The 18,970-nt window shown below is 43.2% G+C and overlaps 1 protein-coding gene across 2 annotated transcripts in view; it reads right to left on the bottom strand.

Annotated features, from left to right (window-relative positions):
* Positions 1-1,165: 1,165 nt before the first annotated feature.
* Positions 1,166-18,970, bottom strand: part of NOL4L (nucleolar protein 4 like) — a 463,439-nt gene continuing 445,634 nt past the window's right edge. For both annotated transcript variants that reach the window (XM_085619487.1, XM_085619488.1), the window contains one exon: positions 1,166-11,864. In XM_085619487.1, coding sequence (XP_085475613.1) covers positions 11,662-11,864 — 203 coding nt within the window. In that variant the 3' untranslated portion in view covers positions 1,166-11,661. The remainder of the gene's footprint in view (positions 11,865-18,970) is intronic.

The following is an 18,970-nucleotide window of genomic DNA, read 5'->3' as shown; positions in this document are numbered from 1 at the left end:
CGCAATAATAATTTGTCGTTCACACAAGGAGAAAAGACTTTTGAACAATTTATCAATAAATTGTACATAGATCTGGCACTAAAACAGCGATTACTCTAAGTCCGACAACCAAAGTGAAGTGAATAGAGCATTTGAAACAAACAATGATGGGCAGGATTCATATTGTGAAATGGCAGTCGAAGAAGACCAACAAAGCGATGCTAGTGCTGTTTTGCTTTACGACTAGTGCTATTGAGGGCATCACAATGCTAGATGTCAGCATTGAGGTACTAGATAGCCTGCAGGGAAGATCCAATCTCAGAGTGAAAGGGTTCCTCTCACACACAGATCCAAGTTAAGTCTTTGGCAAAAGTGAAGATTACAGTAATGAGAAATATACAAAACTGAAGACGAAACAGTGTGGCAGTTGGTAGAAGAAACATTTTGACAGCTGCAGAAAGCTCTTAGGGATAAAACTGAGAGAGGCACAACTGTGACAGTCATCTTGAGGTCAGCAGGAGTGCAGGTAGAAATCTGAGAAGTGGAGGCCTAATGAGGTGGATAGGCTACTCCTAGTACTCAATTTTTTAATATGCACAAATGCATTTATTTAACAGTGGTATTACTTCAGTGTGCCAGGGATTTCAATACAGAAGATGATAATTCAGCTATGTAAATCTATAAAAGATCTAGCTCTGGAGAATCAGGCAGCCTATGCATTAGAGACTGACAGTTCTTGAGACATGTCAATACAAAGGCTGCATATTCCAAGCACTGAATGGTTGCTTATCAGGCTGCAAATGCAATAAGAGTTGGGGTCTACTGCAGCAAACTCTTTGTGACACTACAGGAATGGTTTGGAACCAGAGCATTGAAGCAAAGGAAAACAGGAAAAAGGCAGACCGCGAGGGTTTCAAGTTGGGTGATCACTGTGAGAAAGAGAAGTAGGTTCTAGTCTATGGAATGCTGGGAGAAAAGGTATCATGGCTGCCTACTGTGTGCGTGGAACGTGCTGTCGCTAGCGGGGTACCGTTATGCTTATTTATTAAAGCTAGTGTCTGTTCTCAGGTACTTGCCCGAGATTCTCATAGGTTCATCTGCACTGGAGCTGAAAAAAAGAAAGTATTCATTGCCAATCATTTGTATGAGACAATCTCTGCAAATAGAGGAACTGGGGACTCAGTTGTACAGTGTGTTCTTTATTTAGTAGATTCAGTCTTATATGATATACAGATTAAAAGGAAAAAAGGATTCCACATATTATGAAATCAGTGCATTTTAGCAAGTAATACCATGGAGAGAAGAGCTCACTGGTCTGTTGTTAAGTGATAGGGGCCTGTGCTAATCATTCCACGTTGCATCACATATAATATTGACACACATTCTAAGAATTAAAATATTAAGCCACATTTACTTTAAAAATCCACCGTATATAACACAATAAATATTAATTTTCATAGATAAAGCATTGAAGAGGAAGTCCTCGTCTGCTTAAAAGACTCGCACTTAGCAGTAGGGAATTAAAGACTGAGAAGTATCAGTGAAGTAAAGTTACTGTCTTTTGAAGTCGTATTAAGTGCCATATGCTTTGGAAATCTTCCCCAAAAGCCAGTGTCCTCATACATTACCTGCTTCATCTCATTTTATGCCCGCAAGAAACCAAATATTCTCAGGTTCGTTGTGAGCACAGCGCATTCATTATGGCTCCAACCTCTGCTCTTAAGCCTGTTGAAAGACTCTGCCTTGAGGGTTTTGCCTTGACTTCATGTAATAAAGTAACTGTCACCTGGACAGAGGGTCTGCAGATTGGCCCTCCTTACAATGAAAATATTCAAAATATCCGTTCTAGCAGCAAAGAACTGACGACTTTATCAATAAGCAAGCATTAAAAACCACAACAGTCACCATGTGTTTACTTCAATCCAGAAAGCTCAGTTGTTGAAAGCTGAGGACAGATTTTCCACTGCAGATTCATATTGATTCACAGCAGCATCTTCTGAACTTACCAGAGTAAAGAGAGAGGTACTGTGTGATGATGGGAGGTAACAGAGGGCGCTGCGGGCAGCCTGAGTGAGAGATATGGCGAAGTGAGCAATGCAGGAGGGGACAGTGTGCGACTTAGTAAAGCAGAGAAGATTCATGAGGGCCCCTTCCTCTTCAAAGGCTGGGCTTCCAGACCACAGAGGAACCAGGGTTCTGTACATGTAAACAGCACACTTTCACTGAGTCCAAGATCAGGAGAAATACAAAGATTCACATTGGTCTTTAGGTAGCGAGAGGAGGGGGACTCGGGCTTTCAGCTAAAAAAAACCCAACAAAGTCCAACGATTTACCAAAGCACCACTAAATGATATAAAAAATTAGACACTGGACGGCCTTCAGTTTGTGTTCTGGTGAAATACCATGCAGCATTTTAAAAAGTTGTACAAAAAAATTACAAATCAAAGGACGTTCTGGCCTTTGAGGTCAAAGCAGCATTTTCAGAATAAAACAATGGAAAATCTGGCAGCCCACCAGGGGAGAAAGGCCATTTTGATTTCTGAGGTTAGGAGGAAGTAAATTTGAATATCAACTGTTGGCTAGGCCCTGGTAAGGCTTTAGCATGGAGTGCACGGGAACACTGGATTTTTCAGGTGACTATGGGTTTTAATTTCTTATATTTCACAAATTCAAGCTGCTGTTAAATCTGGTGCTTCTCCTTATAATATCCATACTCTCTTTCACTAAAAATAATCATTTGAGAAAGCAGATTGACTTACTTGTCAATTGCGGATTTTGTATCTGTTATCTCCATTTCTGGCCTTTACCACAGTGAATTTTCTGATTCGAACAAGGCTAGAACAGCCTTCATCACTCCAAAGGACAGATTTACTAAGGGGTTGCCCGGGCACAAAGTGAAGCAAAGCATCACAATCTCTTACAAAATATTTACTTTCCAGCGCAAAAGATATTTTGCATTGGAAAAGCTCCCATTTTCAGCGCCAATAGGGCTTTGCGCCACTCTGTGTCAAGGGGACGCTACTTTTGTGGACTTTTACCCAGTTTTTGTACAAAACCTGATTTCCTAGGATAGTCAGAGAGGGCTATGTGTCAAAACACTGTACAGATATATCCAATGTGCATAATATTTTATGTGTCTTGGCCTGTACTGAAAGGACATGCTTCCAGAACAAATCGTATGCTACAGATTGCACACACAACCAGTGTAGAGAATGAGCAGCAGCAGACCAGCTTTAATAAATATGAGTTTGTGCTGCTTTTGTCCCCTTGCGCAAAGCAGAATAGCAACTTTGGTTGCTAATAAAATAATAAATCTGCCCCACGTGCTAAAGTGCTCATGAATGTTCAACACAAGACTAGAGAAACAGCCCAGAAATCAAAAGCACTCCAGTAGCTGGTGTATCGTCTTCTGGCTAAACTAAGGGCCAAATTTACTAACCTTTCAAGCAACACAGTGTTTCAAGGCAACTTGCTGCGCTACATTGTGTGAAAGGTAGAGAGCAGAAATGTGCTATATCTACTAAGATATGGCGCCTTCTGCTCTCTCACAGTGCTGGCACCCTTCGTACAGCCTACAGCCAATGCAGGCACCCCTGCCCCAGTGTGCCTGCGTTACAAGGAGAATTGTTTTTGTGTAGTAAGAGGTACCTTCCTGCACAAAAACATTATCTCGAGGCATTTTCCTCCTTCGATGTGTGCTGCAGATTGCAGCACACATAGAAAGAGGAAATAACGACAAAAACATTACGACATCCTCTGGGAGGCGGATCGATTTCACGTAGTCCCAGGTTTACAAACCTTTGTAAATCTGGGATTGCATGAAACCCATGGGTGGATACACGGGAACACCTGTGTTCCATCCATGGAATACCTCCCACAATGCAATGTAACGTAATGAAGAGCAAGCAGCTGTATTGTGTTACTTTTTTTTTTTTTTTTTTTACAAAGCCACTCATGGTGGCGCAAATCGGCCCTTGCATGGTTTTTTAAATATTTACGAGCATTTTGTGTCATGGATGAAGCACAAAAGTGGTGCAATCATGAAGCAAAATGTTAGTAAATCTGGCCCAAAGTCTGTTCACAACAGTGACATTTTGGCTTGGAATTACTAAGAGTTGCATAAGTGGTGCTGCTCAATTTTGCACTGAGCATGCAGGTCTTTTACATGTTAAGTACATGGATGCAATGCTTTGTGCCATGCTGCATATGTGGTGCAGCATTCAAGTTGTGAACCCAGCTGTTAACAATGGCACCCCAAGTTCAATAAGATTTACAAATATAGCATGCCAGAAAGTGTTGGAGGAACTATAATGCGGTGTAAAATTGCCCATGCTTATGGCAAGCAGTGACCACAAATGTTGTTCTCTTTTGAGCTATGCCGCCAGTTGGGAAGAAAAGTTGTTCTCTACATACAGAATTTAAGTGCTGCCGAAGGCCAAAGTGAGCAGTCTGTCATGCTCAATCTCCACCCTGTGCTGAGAGAGATGGAGCAATAGCTCGTAACTTCTCTCTACTTCAATACATGGGACAAGTGCTCTCTATTCAGTGTATATCATATGTTTGGCAGCGGGACCGGAAGAGGTGCGGCAGTATGGGGAAGTGGCAGTGTGAAAAGCTGCGCTTCATAGTTGTTGACGCTTAGAAGCAGAAAGTAGTGACTAGTTTAGGGTTGAGTGCTGTGGAGGTGGAAAGGGGAAAAGAGCGAGAAGGTACATTCCTATAATGCAGTATGGCCATTAACACAATCTCCTCTCTCCCCTCGAAGAGGGGCTTGGTCAGAGTGCAGGAACATATGGGGTTGTGTAGCCTTCCAGGAATGGGGTACCAGGTCTCTCACTGACGGGTCCCTAGTGAAGCAATAAATCCACTCCCAAAGCTCCACTCTCAAGGTCCAGGGTGCAAAGGGGACCCTTTGTTGGAAAACATCCCATTTAGGGAGGTTTCCCATCATGAATCCTATGATATGCTATTGCAGTACCATAATCTTGGCGGACGCTTTTCAAAGGATGAATGTAGCTTCTTAATCGGGATAAGCACTCTTGGTGAGATTTTGAACCAGACATTGAATCTACATGAGCACCAATTATTTGAAATGAAGTCAACCAGGAATAAACAAAAACACAGCTGCTACATCAAGGCTGTCACGTGTGTAAAGCATTAAAGAAGCTCAAGAAAAGGTTTGCTTGATGGTGGACCCTTACCAGCAGGTTCACAAGCAGCATTATTGTTTGGAGGAGCGGAGAGGGAGATGGTTGGAATGCAAGAGGTGGAAGTGAGGAAAGAAAGGAGGCAACTGCCCCTGCTTAAACCTCATGAGGTTGTAAGGCTGAATGTTTACTGTTCTTGAACATGGAATATCTGCCTGCAAGAGTTTGCATAAGTTCTAAAGGACAACCACAGACAAGTGGAAACACCACATGTGGAGTAAATATTTCACAACTGAAAAAGAACATGTATGGACCTCCCAAGACCCGTTTTTCCTTTTTTATCCATCTCTGGATTATGGAACAGTCAGGCCAGACCAATGTAGCCCAGCAACACCAAGACCAGACATACTTTTGTTTACGTATAGCCTTCACATGTCATGGTACGAAGACATATACAAACATCATGTGGAATACACATTAATATAAATTTGGGCAACTCGTACTGAAGACATCTGAATGCACATCTGTTCCTTGATTTAAAACAGAAAGACTGCAATAAGGAAATTCTAAGTACAAACTGCTTCACAACTGCAAGGGCAAAAACTTCACCAGGGGCCATGACCCATGGTGCGGGAAGAAAAAGTCCTACAAGGAAACTTCTCTCTATATTGCCACAAAGTGCTCACCCTCAATGTTGTGTTCACCTATTGCTGGCACTACGCTGACCCCCTCTTCTCAATGCCGCCCAAGTGGAACATTTCTCCTTCTAAGAGTTGCTGAGGGTAGGATTCCTGCCTTCATCACTATTCCTTCTCGAGGCCTTCTGTGCTTCGCAGTGGTGTCCAAAAGGGTATCTACCTTTTCTCCTCAGAATCCAGAGTTGATCCATAAACCTTTGATGTTGCCCTCTCCAGCATTTCACACAAATCGTACAGCTCCTGAGGCCTGCCCATATTTTCCTGTGAACCCTCACCAGTGGGAGGAGTCTGGTAAAATGTAAGCACAGAATAAACTAACTAACAAGTCAACCCACTTTGTAGGACACCCATGGGGACAACTAGCTGTGTAAAGGTCTTCATCTGTCCTCCTGAAAGCTACTGGATCACACATTTTAATAAGAGGAGTAACCAGAGAGATTGACAAGCAGACTTTTTAACTGGTCACACAATATTACCCAAAGCAACCACCAACGGGAGAGTAATAGACAACCCTTCCGGGAAACAAGGGCAACACACTTATCCCGTGTTACTTTGCTGAATAATATAGATTCCCTAGCGTTGGTTTGGTTATTATCTTCTCTTGAGGTTTCAGCTATCGTCTGTGTTAGCAGCAGGTTTAGATATTGCACAAAGCGGAGAACTATTGCCTCTCCATAAATTGTGAACTTGGTACATAATCAGCCCACACCAAAGCTTTGTGAACAGTTTTTGCAACCTATCCAAATATGGCTCATATTGTATCCACCCCTAATGTGAGGAAGTGTTGGTACAATAGTAGCATGTCCCATTTCCTTACGTTGTCAACTATCCAAGTATTTGTTACAAATGTACATGGGTATATTTACATTTTTATGGAACAGAAATGCATATAATAGGCATCCTATTCTTCCACACTTCATCTTGAGGCTGCATGCTCTTTAAAAGTTCTGCATTTTCACTTCAATGTTTTCCCCAGTCTGAACAGTGAATCGTACCACAAAGCATAATTTAGTTGGGCTTCAAGACTGGCTTTACTCAAAGAGAGACTCTTACTATACTTTGAATAAACAGCAAAAGTCATTACCCCTGCTGAGAATAGAAAGGTATTGTGACGGTTTACTACTGACTTGTTAAATGTAAATTGAAATGGGTCATCAGGAGTTTTTCATTGGCCTGTTAAGGAAGGAAAGCAAAGGCAGAAGGGCTCTTTCAAGCAGTAAAAGGAATGTATGATTCTAAAATGTCTGTTGAAAGGAAAGGTAAGAAGACTTTTTTTCTAGTTTGTCAGGTAAGAGTTTACATTGTAGAAACAAGCAACAAAACACTCCTCCCACCAAAACCAATTTGGTCTATATTACTGCCATATCCCCTTCCATGTCATGTCAAATCTCAAGTTAAGCCAGTTGAAGAAATGAATTAATGTCCATTAATTGTCCATCCCAGTGTACTGCATGTACGTATTGTTTCTTTCAACAGTCTTTGCCATTAACTAGCCTTGACAACATGACACCAAGAAATATTTCAAGAGAATTCCTTCCTTCATCAGTGTTTCGGCATCATTCAGGAAATTTACATCAGAGTAAATACCCTGCAACATGACTGAATTTAATAAAGGAATTATAGGCACAGAAACGATTCTGGTTCTTTGATTAAAATAGTAAATATCACATACAGACATCTTTAGTTTTCCCTGATGGAGAGATATTCTTGCAAAACACGTTGGTAGCATTTTGGCAAAGCTAATGAATTTGCAAAAACTGTAAACAGAATCTTTATCTGAGCACTTAAGTACTATAGAGAAAGTACTGGACAATTTAATTTGTCAGTTCAACAAATATCCAATTTTGAGATTTGACATCACATTATAAGGTTTTGGATTGTTTGATTATTGTACACCCTAATATGGGTGACGGATAAGGTTTGTCTATGATCACTAACCTTTTGATGGGGGACCAGTCATTTGGTTTGAATGGGGAGGGAAACGAAAGTGGTTTAGTTTTAATAGATTGTCCTTTAAAAGAGAAGCCAAGATAGGGGCTTCTCATTAGCCTCTTGAAATGACAAGGAGAGACTGGTTTCAAAAGGACTGATGAAAGAAATAGAAACAAGTCTGTTCTGGTTTTCCCGTTAAAGAGTATGGATTGTTGTTTTCTGTACTCCTCAATAAGGAATACAGGCGTGGTTTGCTTTTTTCCATCATCTTGTTGAATGCACAGAGATGATTTGGTTTGGTCTGTTGATTTTGACTGAAGAGAAATAAATGTATTTTGCTTCCAATAGAGCTTTTGAGAAAAGGCATTTGTTGAATTTTGGTGTGACCTTTGGCCTGCTGAATGCTACAGATAAAAGTGATGTTTAGTTTAGACAGACAACGTGTTGAAAGCTAGGTAGTTTGCTGAAGAGAGACTCATTTCGTATGGAGAGAGTACGAACGGGGAGGCAGCTGGGAAGTGAGTTGGTCCTGATCACTGGCCGGTTGTATTGAGACAGGTGTTTGGTTTCAAGAGACCTCTAGAACGAGACGGGTGGATTGGTTTGAAGAGAAGTCTTTCTGGGAGGCAGTGTGTTGGTCCCAATTCCAGACCTGCTGAAGCATTATAAAATTGATCTGGTTTGGATAGACTGGTTGCAGGGAGCCTGGTGTTCAGTTTGCATAAGCTTCCTACAGGAAGGCAGTTTGTTTGGTCCTAATCAAATCTTGAAGGGGGCAGGTGGTTTTGCAAGCGAGACAAAAATGGCTTGCCACTGTTTACTGGCCTTTTGTAACAAGGCAGAGCAGTCTGATTTGAAATGACCTCTCAGCGTGACACAGGACTGATGTATTTATGTCTGACAAATGGGTGGAAAACTGGTGTATCTCTGATAGCTTGTTGCAGGAGAGAATGAATATTGAGTTAAATAGGACTTGATGAAGATTGTGGGTTGTTGGTCTGCTTCTGATGATTTTCTTTTGAGTCATGAAGTTTTATTACTTCTCTAAAATCTGATTTAAATGGTTTGGTTCACATTGGCCAGTTCAAATTAAATTGAAAGTGTTTAGTTCTTTCCAGACTTTTGGTGGGGACTAATCAGTTCCAGTTCAAAATGGTGTCTTTGAAAAGACAGTTTGGTTTGTACAGTTTGTATGAAGACTGGGCTGTTTTAGGCCCAGTTGTTCAGTCATTGGATTACTGTTGAAGAGTTAATGGCACAACACAATGTAGTGAGGTGTCACGGTGCTGTCCTAATTAGTCTATTAAAGAGAAAAGCAGAGTTCTTACCTGCTGAAGAAATGGTCACGTGATTTGCTTCTGCCTGGCTTTTATACTGATGCAGATGGAATTTATAGGTAAGTTGAAGGATTCAAGTATGAGTTGGCTCTGGTTGTCAGTCAAGATTGAGATGGTTGTTTTATATCTGACCAACCATTACATACAAGATGTGGCTGTGATGTCAGATTGGCTGCTGAGATAAAGCGGACTCTTGGTTAGCCTTTTTAATGGGGTTGTGCTAACTTTCACTGATATGCTGAAAAGAACTTGGAATAGTTCTGCTTTATTAGTTGAAGAAAGTTGGGTTTGTGTGGTTTTGAGGGCCCTCCTGTAGGTATTACAATGTAATGTGCAATATCTAAACCATTTGTTGAATGAACATTGTCTGGGTCGGTTTTCTCTGTTTAATTTGTAAAAGTATATTAAGATGATTTAGTCCTATGTGACTGATGAGATGTAGATGATATACGTTTGATATGGCCATTAAGGATAATGGTTGAAAGGTACAGAGGAAGGAGGTAACAGTTTGCTTCTGATTTGCTGTTGAGGTCGATGGGGAAACTGTACCTGAATCACCTTTTCAAGAGAAACAAGAACTGGTTGCACGTAGATGGCCTGTTAAATATGGAGTGGATTAATTAAGACCAGGCAAAAAAGTTGTTCCTGACTGGATAGTTGGGGTGGAGTTCTTCTAACTGGCCTAATGAAGGGGCACATCAGGTTCAAGGACTCGGCAATGAAATGGAGAGGGGAAACTGTTTGTCCTGATCATTTGATGCAGGAGATGAAAATGGTTTGTATTCTGATTTTCCATGTAGGGAATGACGTGGATGGTTTAGTTCCGAGTATTCTAAAAAGACAGATAGAGATTTTGGTAGAACCGGTCCCATTAAGACTAAAGCAAACACTTCAGTACTATCTGGCTTTCTGAAATGCATTTTGGTATTTACTGTTCTTTTAGTGGAGGTGGCCCCTTATTGGTCTGTTCAGACCGATGGCTTCATTATGTTCGACATTTTAAAAGGAGAGCGCTAAAGATTGTTGTAGGTGAGAAATGGGACAGGCATGGTTCCCAATGCTGACAGTGTTTCTGATATTTTTGTTGGTTGTGAGTACTATTACTTCAAGTACATTCTGAGATGGAAATGAAATGCCTGAACTCATAGTAAACATTCAAATGTAATTTTAGCTAAACAAAACTTAGTTCAATGCCTAGCAGTACACTTTTTATCTGATTTGGTAAATTTCCTGTAATGAGATGCGAGATACTTGCTCCAGCCTTAAAGAACTTACAGGGAGGTAACTGGACAGAACCAATTAAAATATGTTCGGGCTTCACTGAAATGTCTAAATTCCTCTTACAATTATCCCGCAGCAGATCCAACTTATAAGCAGCATGATCTGTCTCTGAGGGTTCCCAGAAGCCTTGGATAATTTGACACCTGCAATAAGTGTCTGGCAGAAAATGTAAGCCTTCTGTCTCTTTGAAATGTTTTCAAGAAGTAGGGGTATTTTTAAAAAGTGGATAAGTTGCTGTCTGCTATGTAGGTGTTCAGTGTGAGGGAACTAGACAGATTCGAGAAGGAAGTCCAAGGTATTTTCCACCTGAGTATGGTTGGCTATATCCTGTCCGAAAGAGGTGTTAAAGTTATATCCTATGGAAGTCAGTTGGCCTTTCTCCATCACTAGTTCCAGTCCGTTGTATTGGTTTCAAATCCTTCAGTACAGAAGATTAGTGGGAGTGTGCAGATTTGGATAGGTTTCTGTTTGGTTCAGGCTGATGGGTTGGGACGGGGCATTATGGCATGTCACTCTTCTGTGTTTCTGCTCTCAACGATGAAGAGTGACGGTGAATGACATATGATAGATCACTAAAGTACTACTGCAGAAATCCAGACTGAGGTTTCTTAGGGTGGTATGGGTAATGTTTGAGTGGAGCACTAGATCATAGAGTACACACCTTCAAAAGACAAGGCTTCTCATTGTTCATTTCTAAAGTGGTTCTCTGAAACAGCAGTTTTAATCCAGGCTGAACCAAAATGGAATGGTGAGGCCCATTCCGTGCACCTTCTCTTGGACCTCGGCCCCACGTTTGAAGTGATATGGAATGTTAACATTTTCGTGTGAGAGAAACATATATTCTGTACAAATGCAAAAAAAATCCATTTTCAGAAAAAAATAAATTACAAAGGGAGATTTTACCCTCAATAAATATGTGATTCTGCCTAGCTAAGACTTGGAAGGTGATTATCTGGGGATGGGACCACAAGGATCATTCTAAATACATCCGCAGCCCCAATCACACAAAGGCGCGTCTGGAGGCTCTCAGACTGCAGTGTGCCTAAGCAGTTCGAGATATCTCAGTGCTGCAAATCCAGGGTTTCTAACCGCTAGAAGAGTCGAGCTAAGATCCAAAATCTGACCTCATGCTCAAAGTCTCAGATACTTCAGCGGTGAAGAATCAGCACCGTCCAAATCCACCTTTAAAATAGAATGTACGAGCTAGTCGATGGTTGGACGACAGGTCCTGAGGGGAGCCATGCTCCACAGGGTCTTCTGCAAGAGGAGTCAAACAGAGACCATTAGTCAATTTTGCTGCAATATGAGGTTTTCCAGTTCATCTGCAGAACGAAGAAGAAAGGCGGCTGATTCCCGATAGCCAGCAATCAGTTGTCGTACAGCGCTGATTTCTGTGGGACTCAGCTGAGCTGTGGTTATTCCTCGGGTGCTGCTGTTGTTTGAAGGGGCAGTGTTGGAGACTACAGCTTTCATACTGAGATCTGTAGGCCCTATACACAAACAGGAGATAATAAAGAGAGAGTTGTAATATAAATAGTGTCATCAGCATAAACAAGGCAAAAAAGTCACTACCATTAAGAAATAACCTGAAAAGCAAAGAAATAAGCACATTCCATTTAAGTTCAAAGTCCGATCTCCACAGAATACAAGGTCATACCAGAAACCCATGAAGGATCCTAGAAACTAAGGGGCATATTTACGAGGCCCTTACGCCACAGAGGTGTCACTTTTTGTGACGTAACGGCAGCGCAAACCCCCAAATCATATTTATTAGGCCATGCAAAGCCACTTTCTGGGGTTTTGAATGGCCTTATAGATATGGAGTCAGGCAAGGCAGCACAAATCACTGCATTCCTAGGGAGGTGTTGCGGTGGGTGTTTCAACGCAACACCCATGGATTTTGACCCATCCCCAGATTTGCAAGAACATGTAAACCTGGGGATGCACCAAAACCTTACGCCTCCCCAGGGAAAGCACAATGAGGAGAGGGAATATGCTACTTACCAGTATGCATCTGTTCTTGGCATGTAGAGCTGCAGATATACACACTTTTGCATAGATCGCCATCTGGTGTTGGGCCCGGATGTTTGCAGTTTGTTTTTCCTCTTGGAAAGTCTTTGGAAGTCACGAGGTCGGTGACTCCTCCCTTGGTTCGTATTGCGCATGGGCTTTGGCTCCATCCTCAGATTGTTTTTCGCCAACAGGGAAAGATGGAGCGTAGTAATAACAGTGAAGAAACCCATGTGTGTTGTATCTAAATAAGATAGACTGGAACAGATACAGGTAGCCGGGGAGGCGTGTGTAGATCTGCAGCTCTACATGCCAAGAACAGATGCATACTGGTAAGTAGCATATTCCGTTCGAGGCATATGAGCTGCAGATTACACACTTTTGCATAGACTATATAGTAGTTCCCAACCCTAGCGGAGACCACCGGTATCTGTTGCAGTGGTTTGAAAAAGTGTTTTTAGTACAGCCTGACCCACACTAGCTTGTTGCTTGGTTTGCACATCTACACAGTAATGTTTAGTGAAAGTGTGCGGTGTTGACCATGTAGCTGCTTTGCAGATATCATCTAATGGGATGTTCCCTAGAAAAGCCATAGAAGCCCCTATCTTTCGTGTAGAGTGGGCTTTAGGGGGAACAGATAGTGTGCGTTTTGCCTTGTGGTAGCAAATCTGTATGCATTTTACAATCCACCTAGCTATCCCTGATTTAGAGATGGGGTTGCCTTTATGTGGTGGAGAGAAAGAGACAAACAGTTGTTTTGTCTTTCTGAAAGGTTGTGTTCTCTGGATATAGTAAAGTAAGGCCCTTTTAACATCCAGTGTGTGTAGAGCCCTTTCTGCAACAGTTTGAGGTTGCGAGAAAAAAACAGGTAATTCTACCGATTGGTTTAGATGAAAGGGGGAAATGACTTTGGGTAGGAATTTTGGGTTGGTACGGAGGACAATCTTGTTCGGGTGCATTTGGAGAAAAGGTTCTTGTATAGTAAGTGCTTGTATCTCACTGACCCTTCTAAGGGAAGTGATGAATACAAGGAAAGCTGTTTTCCATGTGAGAAATTGCAGTTCACATTTATGCAAAGGTTCAAAAGGCGGTCCCATTGGCCTTGTGAGAACTATATTTAAGTTCCACACAGGTGAGGGTGGTACTCTGGGGGGAATTATTCGTTTGAGGCCTTCCAAGAAGGCTTTAATGGCAGGCACTCTGAAAAGTGATAGGTGCTGTCTGTTTTGTAGGTAAGCGGCAATTGCTGCGAGGTGTAGCCGAATGGATGTATATGCTAGGTTACACCTTTGTAGATGGGAGTAAGTAGCATATGATGTGCTGTATAGATGCGTCTAGAGGGTTGATTGTGTTGTTATGGCAATAAACAACAAATCTTTTCCACTTTGCAGCATAGCAGGCTCTAGTAGTAGGGCGTCTAGCTTCTCTGATGACGTTCATACAGTCGGGGGGAAGGTTAAGGTATCCGAATTCTAGGATCTCAGGAGACAGATCGCAAGGTTGAGCTGAGCTGGGTCTGGGTGTCTGATCTCTCCATGGTTCTGGGTTAGGAGGCATGGTGAGAGGTGTAACTTTTGGTGTGGCACTACCGAGAGTTCCAGCAGCGTGGTGTACCACGGTTGTCTGGCCCATGTTGGAGCCACTAGAATCAGTGTGAGGGAGTGCTGTTGTAGCTTTCGCACCACTAATGGAATTAGTGGAAGAGGTGGAAAGGCGTACGCAAATTTGCCTGACCAGTTCATCCATATCGCATTGCCTTTGGACAATGGGTGTGGGTATCTGGCGGCGAAGCTTGGGCATTTTTTGTTTTCGTGGGAGGCGAAGAGGTCTATGTGTGAATGCCCCCACATCTGAAAGAACGGGTGAAGAAACTGCAGGTGAAGTTCCCACTCGTGGATCTGCTGCGTCTGTCTGCTGAGCAGATCTGCCATGGTGTTTTGGACTCCAGGGACATGTTGGGCTAGGAGAAAGATTTTGTGTGGAATTGCCCATCTCCATATGCTCTGTGCTAGTTGAGAGAGCTGTGGAGAGTGTGTGCCTCCTTCTATTTGAATGTAGTACATGTCCGTCATGTTGTCTGTGCGAATAAGGACTGCCTTGCCTAAAATCTGTGTCTGAAAGGATTTGAGGGCTAGAAAGATTGCCAGTAACTCCAGATGGTTGATGTGGAGTAACTTTTGTTGTGGCGTCCATGTGCCCTGCACTGTGAGGTGTAGTAGATGAGCTCCCCAGCCGGAGAGCGATGCGTCTGTTGTTAGGATTATTTGTGGAACCGGGTCCAGGAACGGTCGACCTCTGGAAAGATTTGTGGTGTTCCACCACTGCAGAGAGCGATGGGTGCGACCGTCTACCAACACCAGATCTGTCAGTTGCCCCTGAGCCTGGTTCCATTGGCGCGCTAAGCACTCTTGGAGTGGACGCATCTGGAGTATTGCATGAGGCACTATGAAAATGCAAGAGGCCATCATCCCTATTAGTTGCATAAACACTCTTGCTGGGAGAGAGTGTTGAGGTATGAATCTTTGACGCAAAGCCTGAATGCTTGCAATCCTGGCAGGATTGGGGTAGGCTATGGCTTTTGAGGTGTCTATGTGGCACCGAGGTATTGCTTTGTGTGGGATGGTATTAGCTGGGACTTTTGGTGGTTCACCGTGAAACCTAGCTGGTGAAGTAGTTGGATGGTAGTGGCGGTGTGATGTACACATTGGTTGTAGGACGTGGCTTTTATTAGCCAGTCGTCCAAATATGGGAAGACATGAATGTGCTGTCTTCTGAGGTGTGCCGCCACTACCGCTAGGCACTTGGTGAATACCCTTGGTGCTGTTGTGACCCCGAATGGGAGCACCTTGAACTGGTAGTGTTGCCCGTCCACTACAAATCTGAGGTACTTTCTGTGAGCATGGTGTACCAGAATGTGAAAGTATGCGTCTTTCAAGTCCAATGTGGTGACAAAGTCGTTCTGGGAGAGGAGCGGAAGTACCTGCTGAAGTGTTACCATGTGAAAATGGTCCGAATGTATGTATGTGTTTAGAGGCCAGAGATCTCAAATAGGTCGTAGAGTCTCGTCTCTTTTTGGTATCAGAAAATATAGGGAGTAGACCCCTAAATTTTGTTGACTGGCGGGACTTGTTCTATGGCATGTTTTTGTAGGAGGGAGATTACCTCCTGTTTTAGTAACGTGGAATGTTCTTGTGACATTGGGCGTTGCCTGGGTGGAATGTTTGGGGGGGGTAGATGTCAATTCTAGGCAGTACCCTGAACAAATAATTTGGGTCACCCATTTGTCTGAGGTGATGGTCTCCCAGACGTGAAGGAAATGTTGTAGCCTGCCCCCGACCGGAGTGGGATGGTCTGGAGGGAGCAGGGGGAAGTCATTGGGTAGGCGGTGTGGCAGAGCGGGCGGTATTTGTTTTGCCTCTGCCTTTATTGTTATTGCCTCTATAGCCGCCTCTTTGATAACCCCTTGTGAAGGTGGATTGAGCAGGGGATTTGTAGGAAGTGGACGCGCTATCTGAGGAGTAGCCTCTGGCTGTACCCCGAAAGGAAGAGCGGCGAAAGGAGCGCCTAGGAGGGTGTGACTGCAGGGCTCCCATAGATTTCGCCGTATCTGTGTCCTTCTTCATAAGGACCTCTTCGGTGTGCTGCTGTCCCGGAGCTTCGACGTCGTCCCCGAAGATGTCGACTGGAACGGAGGTCAAGGAGTGCGCCATGTTTCGTCTGGCCCTTCGATCTCGAATAGTCTTTTTTGATCTAAAAGACTTGCAGGCGGGACAGTCACGAGCCTCGTGTTCAGGGGAGAGGCAGAGGTTGCACACCTCATGAAGATCGGTGTGGGGGAATTTGGACCCACATCGAGGGCACTTCTTGAATGGAGTTCTTTCCATCAGCCGGGACCGGAGCTTGGATAGGCCCGAAGGCCGCCGTCGACGACTGGAATCGAAGATGTGTCGAAGAAAAGGTGATTGAGGAGATCTGGATCTGAACAATACCGCGATGAGCGAGGATTCCGCTTCGATCGTCGAACTGGAAATGTTCGGAACCGGAGCGCAAAGTATTACATCCAAGCCCGATGGCGGAAAAAAACAATCTGAGGATGGAGCCGAAGCCCATGCGCAATACGAACCAAGGGAGGAGTCACCGACCTCGTGACTTCCAAAGACTTTCCAAGAGGAAAAACAAACTGTAAACATCCGGGCCCAACACCAGATGGCAATCTATGCAAAAGTGTGTAATCTGCAGCTCATCTGCCTCAAACATAACTTTATTCATCCTTGTTTTCTGCAGCAGACATAGATGAAAAAGCCTCCCATGATTGTTTTAGTGCAGGAAAGTGCCCCTTCCTGCACAAAACAATCCTGCATGCAACGCAGGAACCCTTGCACCACAGTAAAAGGGGGCCTCTGTTGGCACTAGGCTGTCAAAATGGTGCCAGCGCAGAATGAAAAGTGAGGGAATCGCCGTAAGCCATAGATACAACGCATTCCTTCCCTTTCACTTTGACGAAGGGCAGAGCAACAAGGTGACTTGCTGCGCTACCCTGAGCCAAATCCCCATAAATATTCCCCTAAAGGTTAGTCACCATAGAAACTCCTGCCTTTAGTCATCAGACGGCCTAGCACTTAAGCACGTTCAAATACCAAGCATAGATGCCTGGAATTCCTGCTCCCACTCCCCTGTCCTCATTTATAGCTTTTGATCTGTAAAGTATATCATTTTAAGGAAGTAGTGTAGTACGTGTGAATGAGGAGCCTGAAAAACCTAACCATACAGGAGTTACTAGAATTAACAATGTTTCCTTATAATTTAAGCTCCTTTGCTTCAAAGATTGGAAGGATTCTGGAACATTTAATAAAACAGGCGGTGGAATTATTTTTTTACCAGCCAACTCAGTTTTCAAAAAACGCTTTTGTACAAGGAAAAAATAATGTTTTTAAATTTCTACTCCAGGTGGCGTCCTCCACCTTGGAACACTAAATTTAAATAAATAAATAAATAAATAATGCAAGCATTCCATATGCGCAGGCATACGTTGTAATGCATGTACATCATCACAAATGCACCCGCATACTGAATGATGTGGCCACCAGCAGCATCATGATGCAAACTCACTCATGCACGCTTTCACATCATTACTCGGTTTCCTTTCTTTTAAAAAAAATGTTTTCTGATGCTGCATAGCAATAGCAAAATGTCTAAGCAAAGCCAATGGCCTGTCGAGATCAAATCAATTTTAGAAAATATGGGCACTGCTTTCTGAATATCGACCAGAAAAATCCCTCTCACTAATTTTTTTTTTTTTTAAAGAAGGAAAAAAGCGATCATATAGACAGTAAGGTCCACAGCCTATAAAAGTGCTTTTCCTTTAGGAATTCCAATATCTCCAGTGTCTTATTATGCCCTGTCAGAGACAGTTAACAAAGGATCCTAGTACAACAGTACCCATGGCCTTGTTCTTTTTCTTACGCTGAGGAGAGTGGGTTGCATAGGACTTTAATGAAGATTCCTCTGGAGAAGACGTAGTTTACAGGTCAGTAACTTTTCCTTCTTCAAGGTATCTTCATCAATAGTAACAGCACTGAATATAATGGAATGCACATCCCCACTGAAAGGGGGGAAAAGAAACTAAAAAATGTATATGCAAGCAGGCTCCGCAATGAAGCCTGACCTACACTCACTAGGCAACAACGCCTTGTGAAGGTGTGAAGAACTGACTTCCAGGAGGTGTTTTGTAAATGACTGCTATCTGCATATTTCTCAGCAGAGCAGTATTAGCGACTGAGGACATTCCAGGCGTTGAAGTGCTAATTTGATGATCAAGGGAGAGTAATGGGGAGAGGCCTCACCAATCGATCAAACGGGCATTCCCTATTGGTCTCAGTTGGTAATATCTGGAGGTGAGGTTTCTGCATTTTATGTTGTTTGTGTCTGTGAGAGGTTGATTCATGGAGATCTCCATTTGCAGAAGTTTTTGTTTATATTTTGTTGTTTAAAACCCACTCCTGATTCTCTAGGAAGATATGCGGACATTTTACTGCCTCGGCAAACACCAACACACTATGAACACCGATGTTTGTTGTTTTTTATTTACTTCATAAACTGGGGGCTTTCCCCCTCCAACCCACTGCAGCCAACCCCACCACGTTTCCTCGCTCCACTTCCCACAGGTATTTTGTCACCTTCAAATGCAGCGCTGTTTAATTAGGTGCTGTAGTGCAAGCAGCGAAATGTCAGTCGGAAAAATAGATGCGGCACCACGTCTGCTTACCCTCTTGAAAGTATGCCATTTTGAGGGTGTCGACGTGAGCATTTTATACACTTGGGAGGTGAATGGCTGTTATTCGCACATTTCTGGCAGATTGCTTGTGCCTCGTACCTCCCTGTTTGTTCAGATAATACATTGGGGTCTTATTGTCGGTGTGGCCTAAAAGCGAGATTGTGTTTGATGATAGCAGAAAGGACTTGAGGGGTAGGAGGGCAGCTCTGAGCTCCAGGAAGCTTACATGGTATGTCAACTTCTTCTGAGACAACATACCCCGGACTTAAAGGTGATCTCCATTCAACTAGGGAAGCCTCAATGACCATTTGT

The sequence above is a fragment of the Triturus cristatus genome, chromosome 7 (genome assembly GCF_964204655.1).
Source record: "Triturus cristatus chromosome 7, aTriCri1.1, whole genome shotgun sequence".
Classification (NCBI taxonomy): domain Eukaryota; kingdom Metazoa; phylum Chordata; class Amphibia; order Caudata; family Salamandridae; genus Triturus; species Triturus cristatus.
The sequence above is the reverse complement of the archived record's forward strand: the minus strand, read 5'-3'. Positions and strand labels throughout refer to the sequence as shown.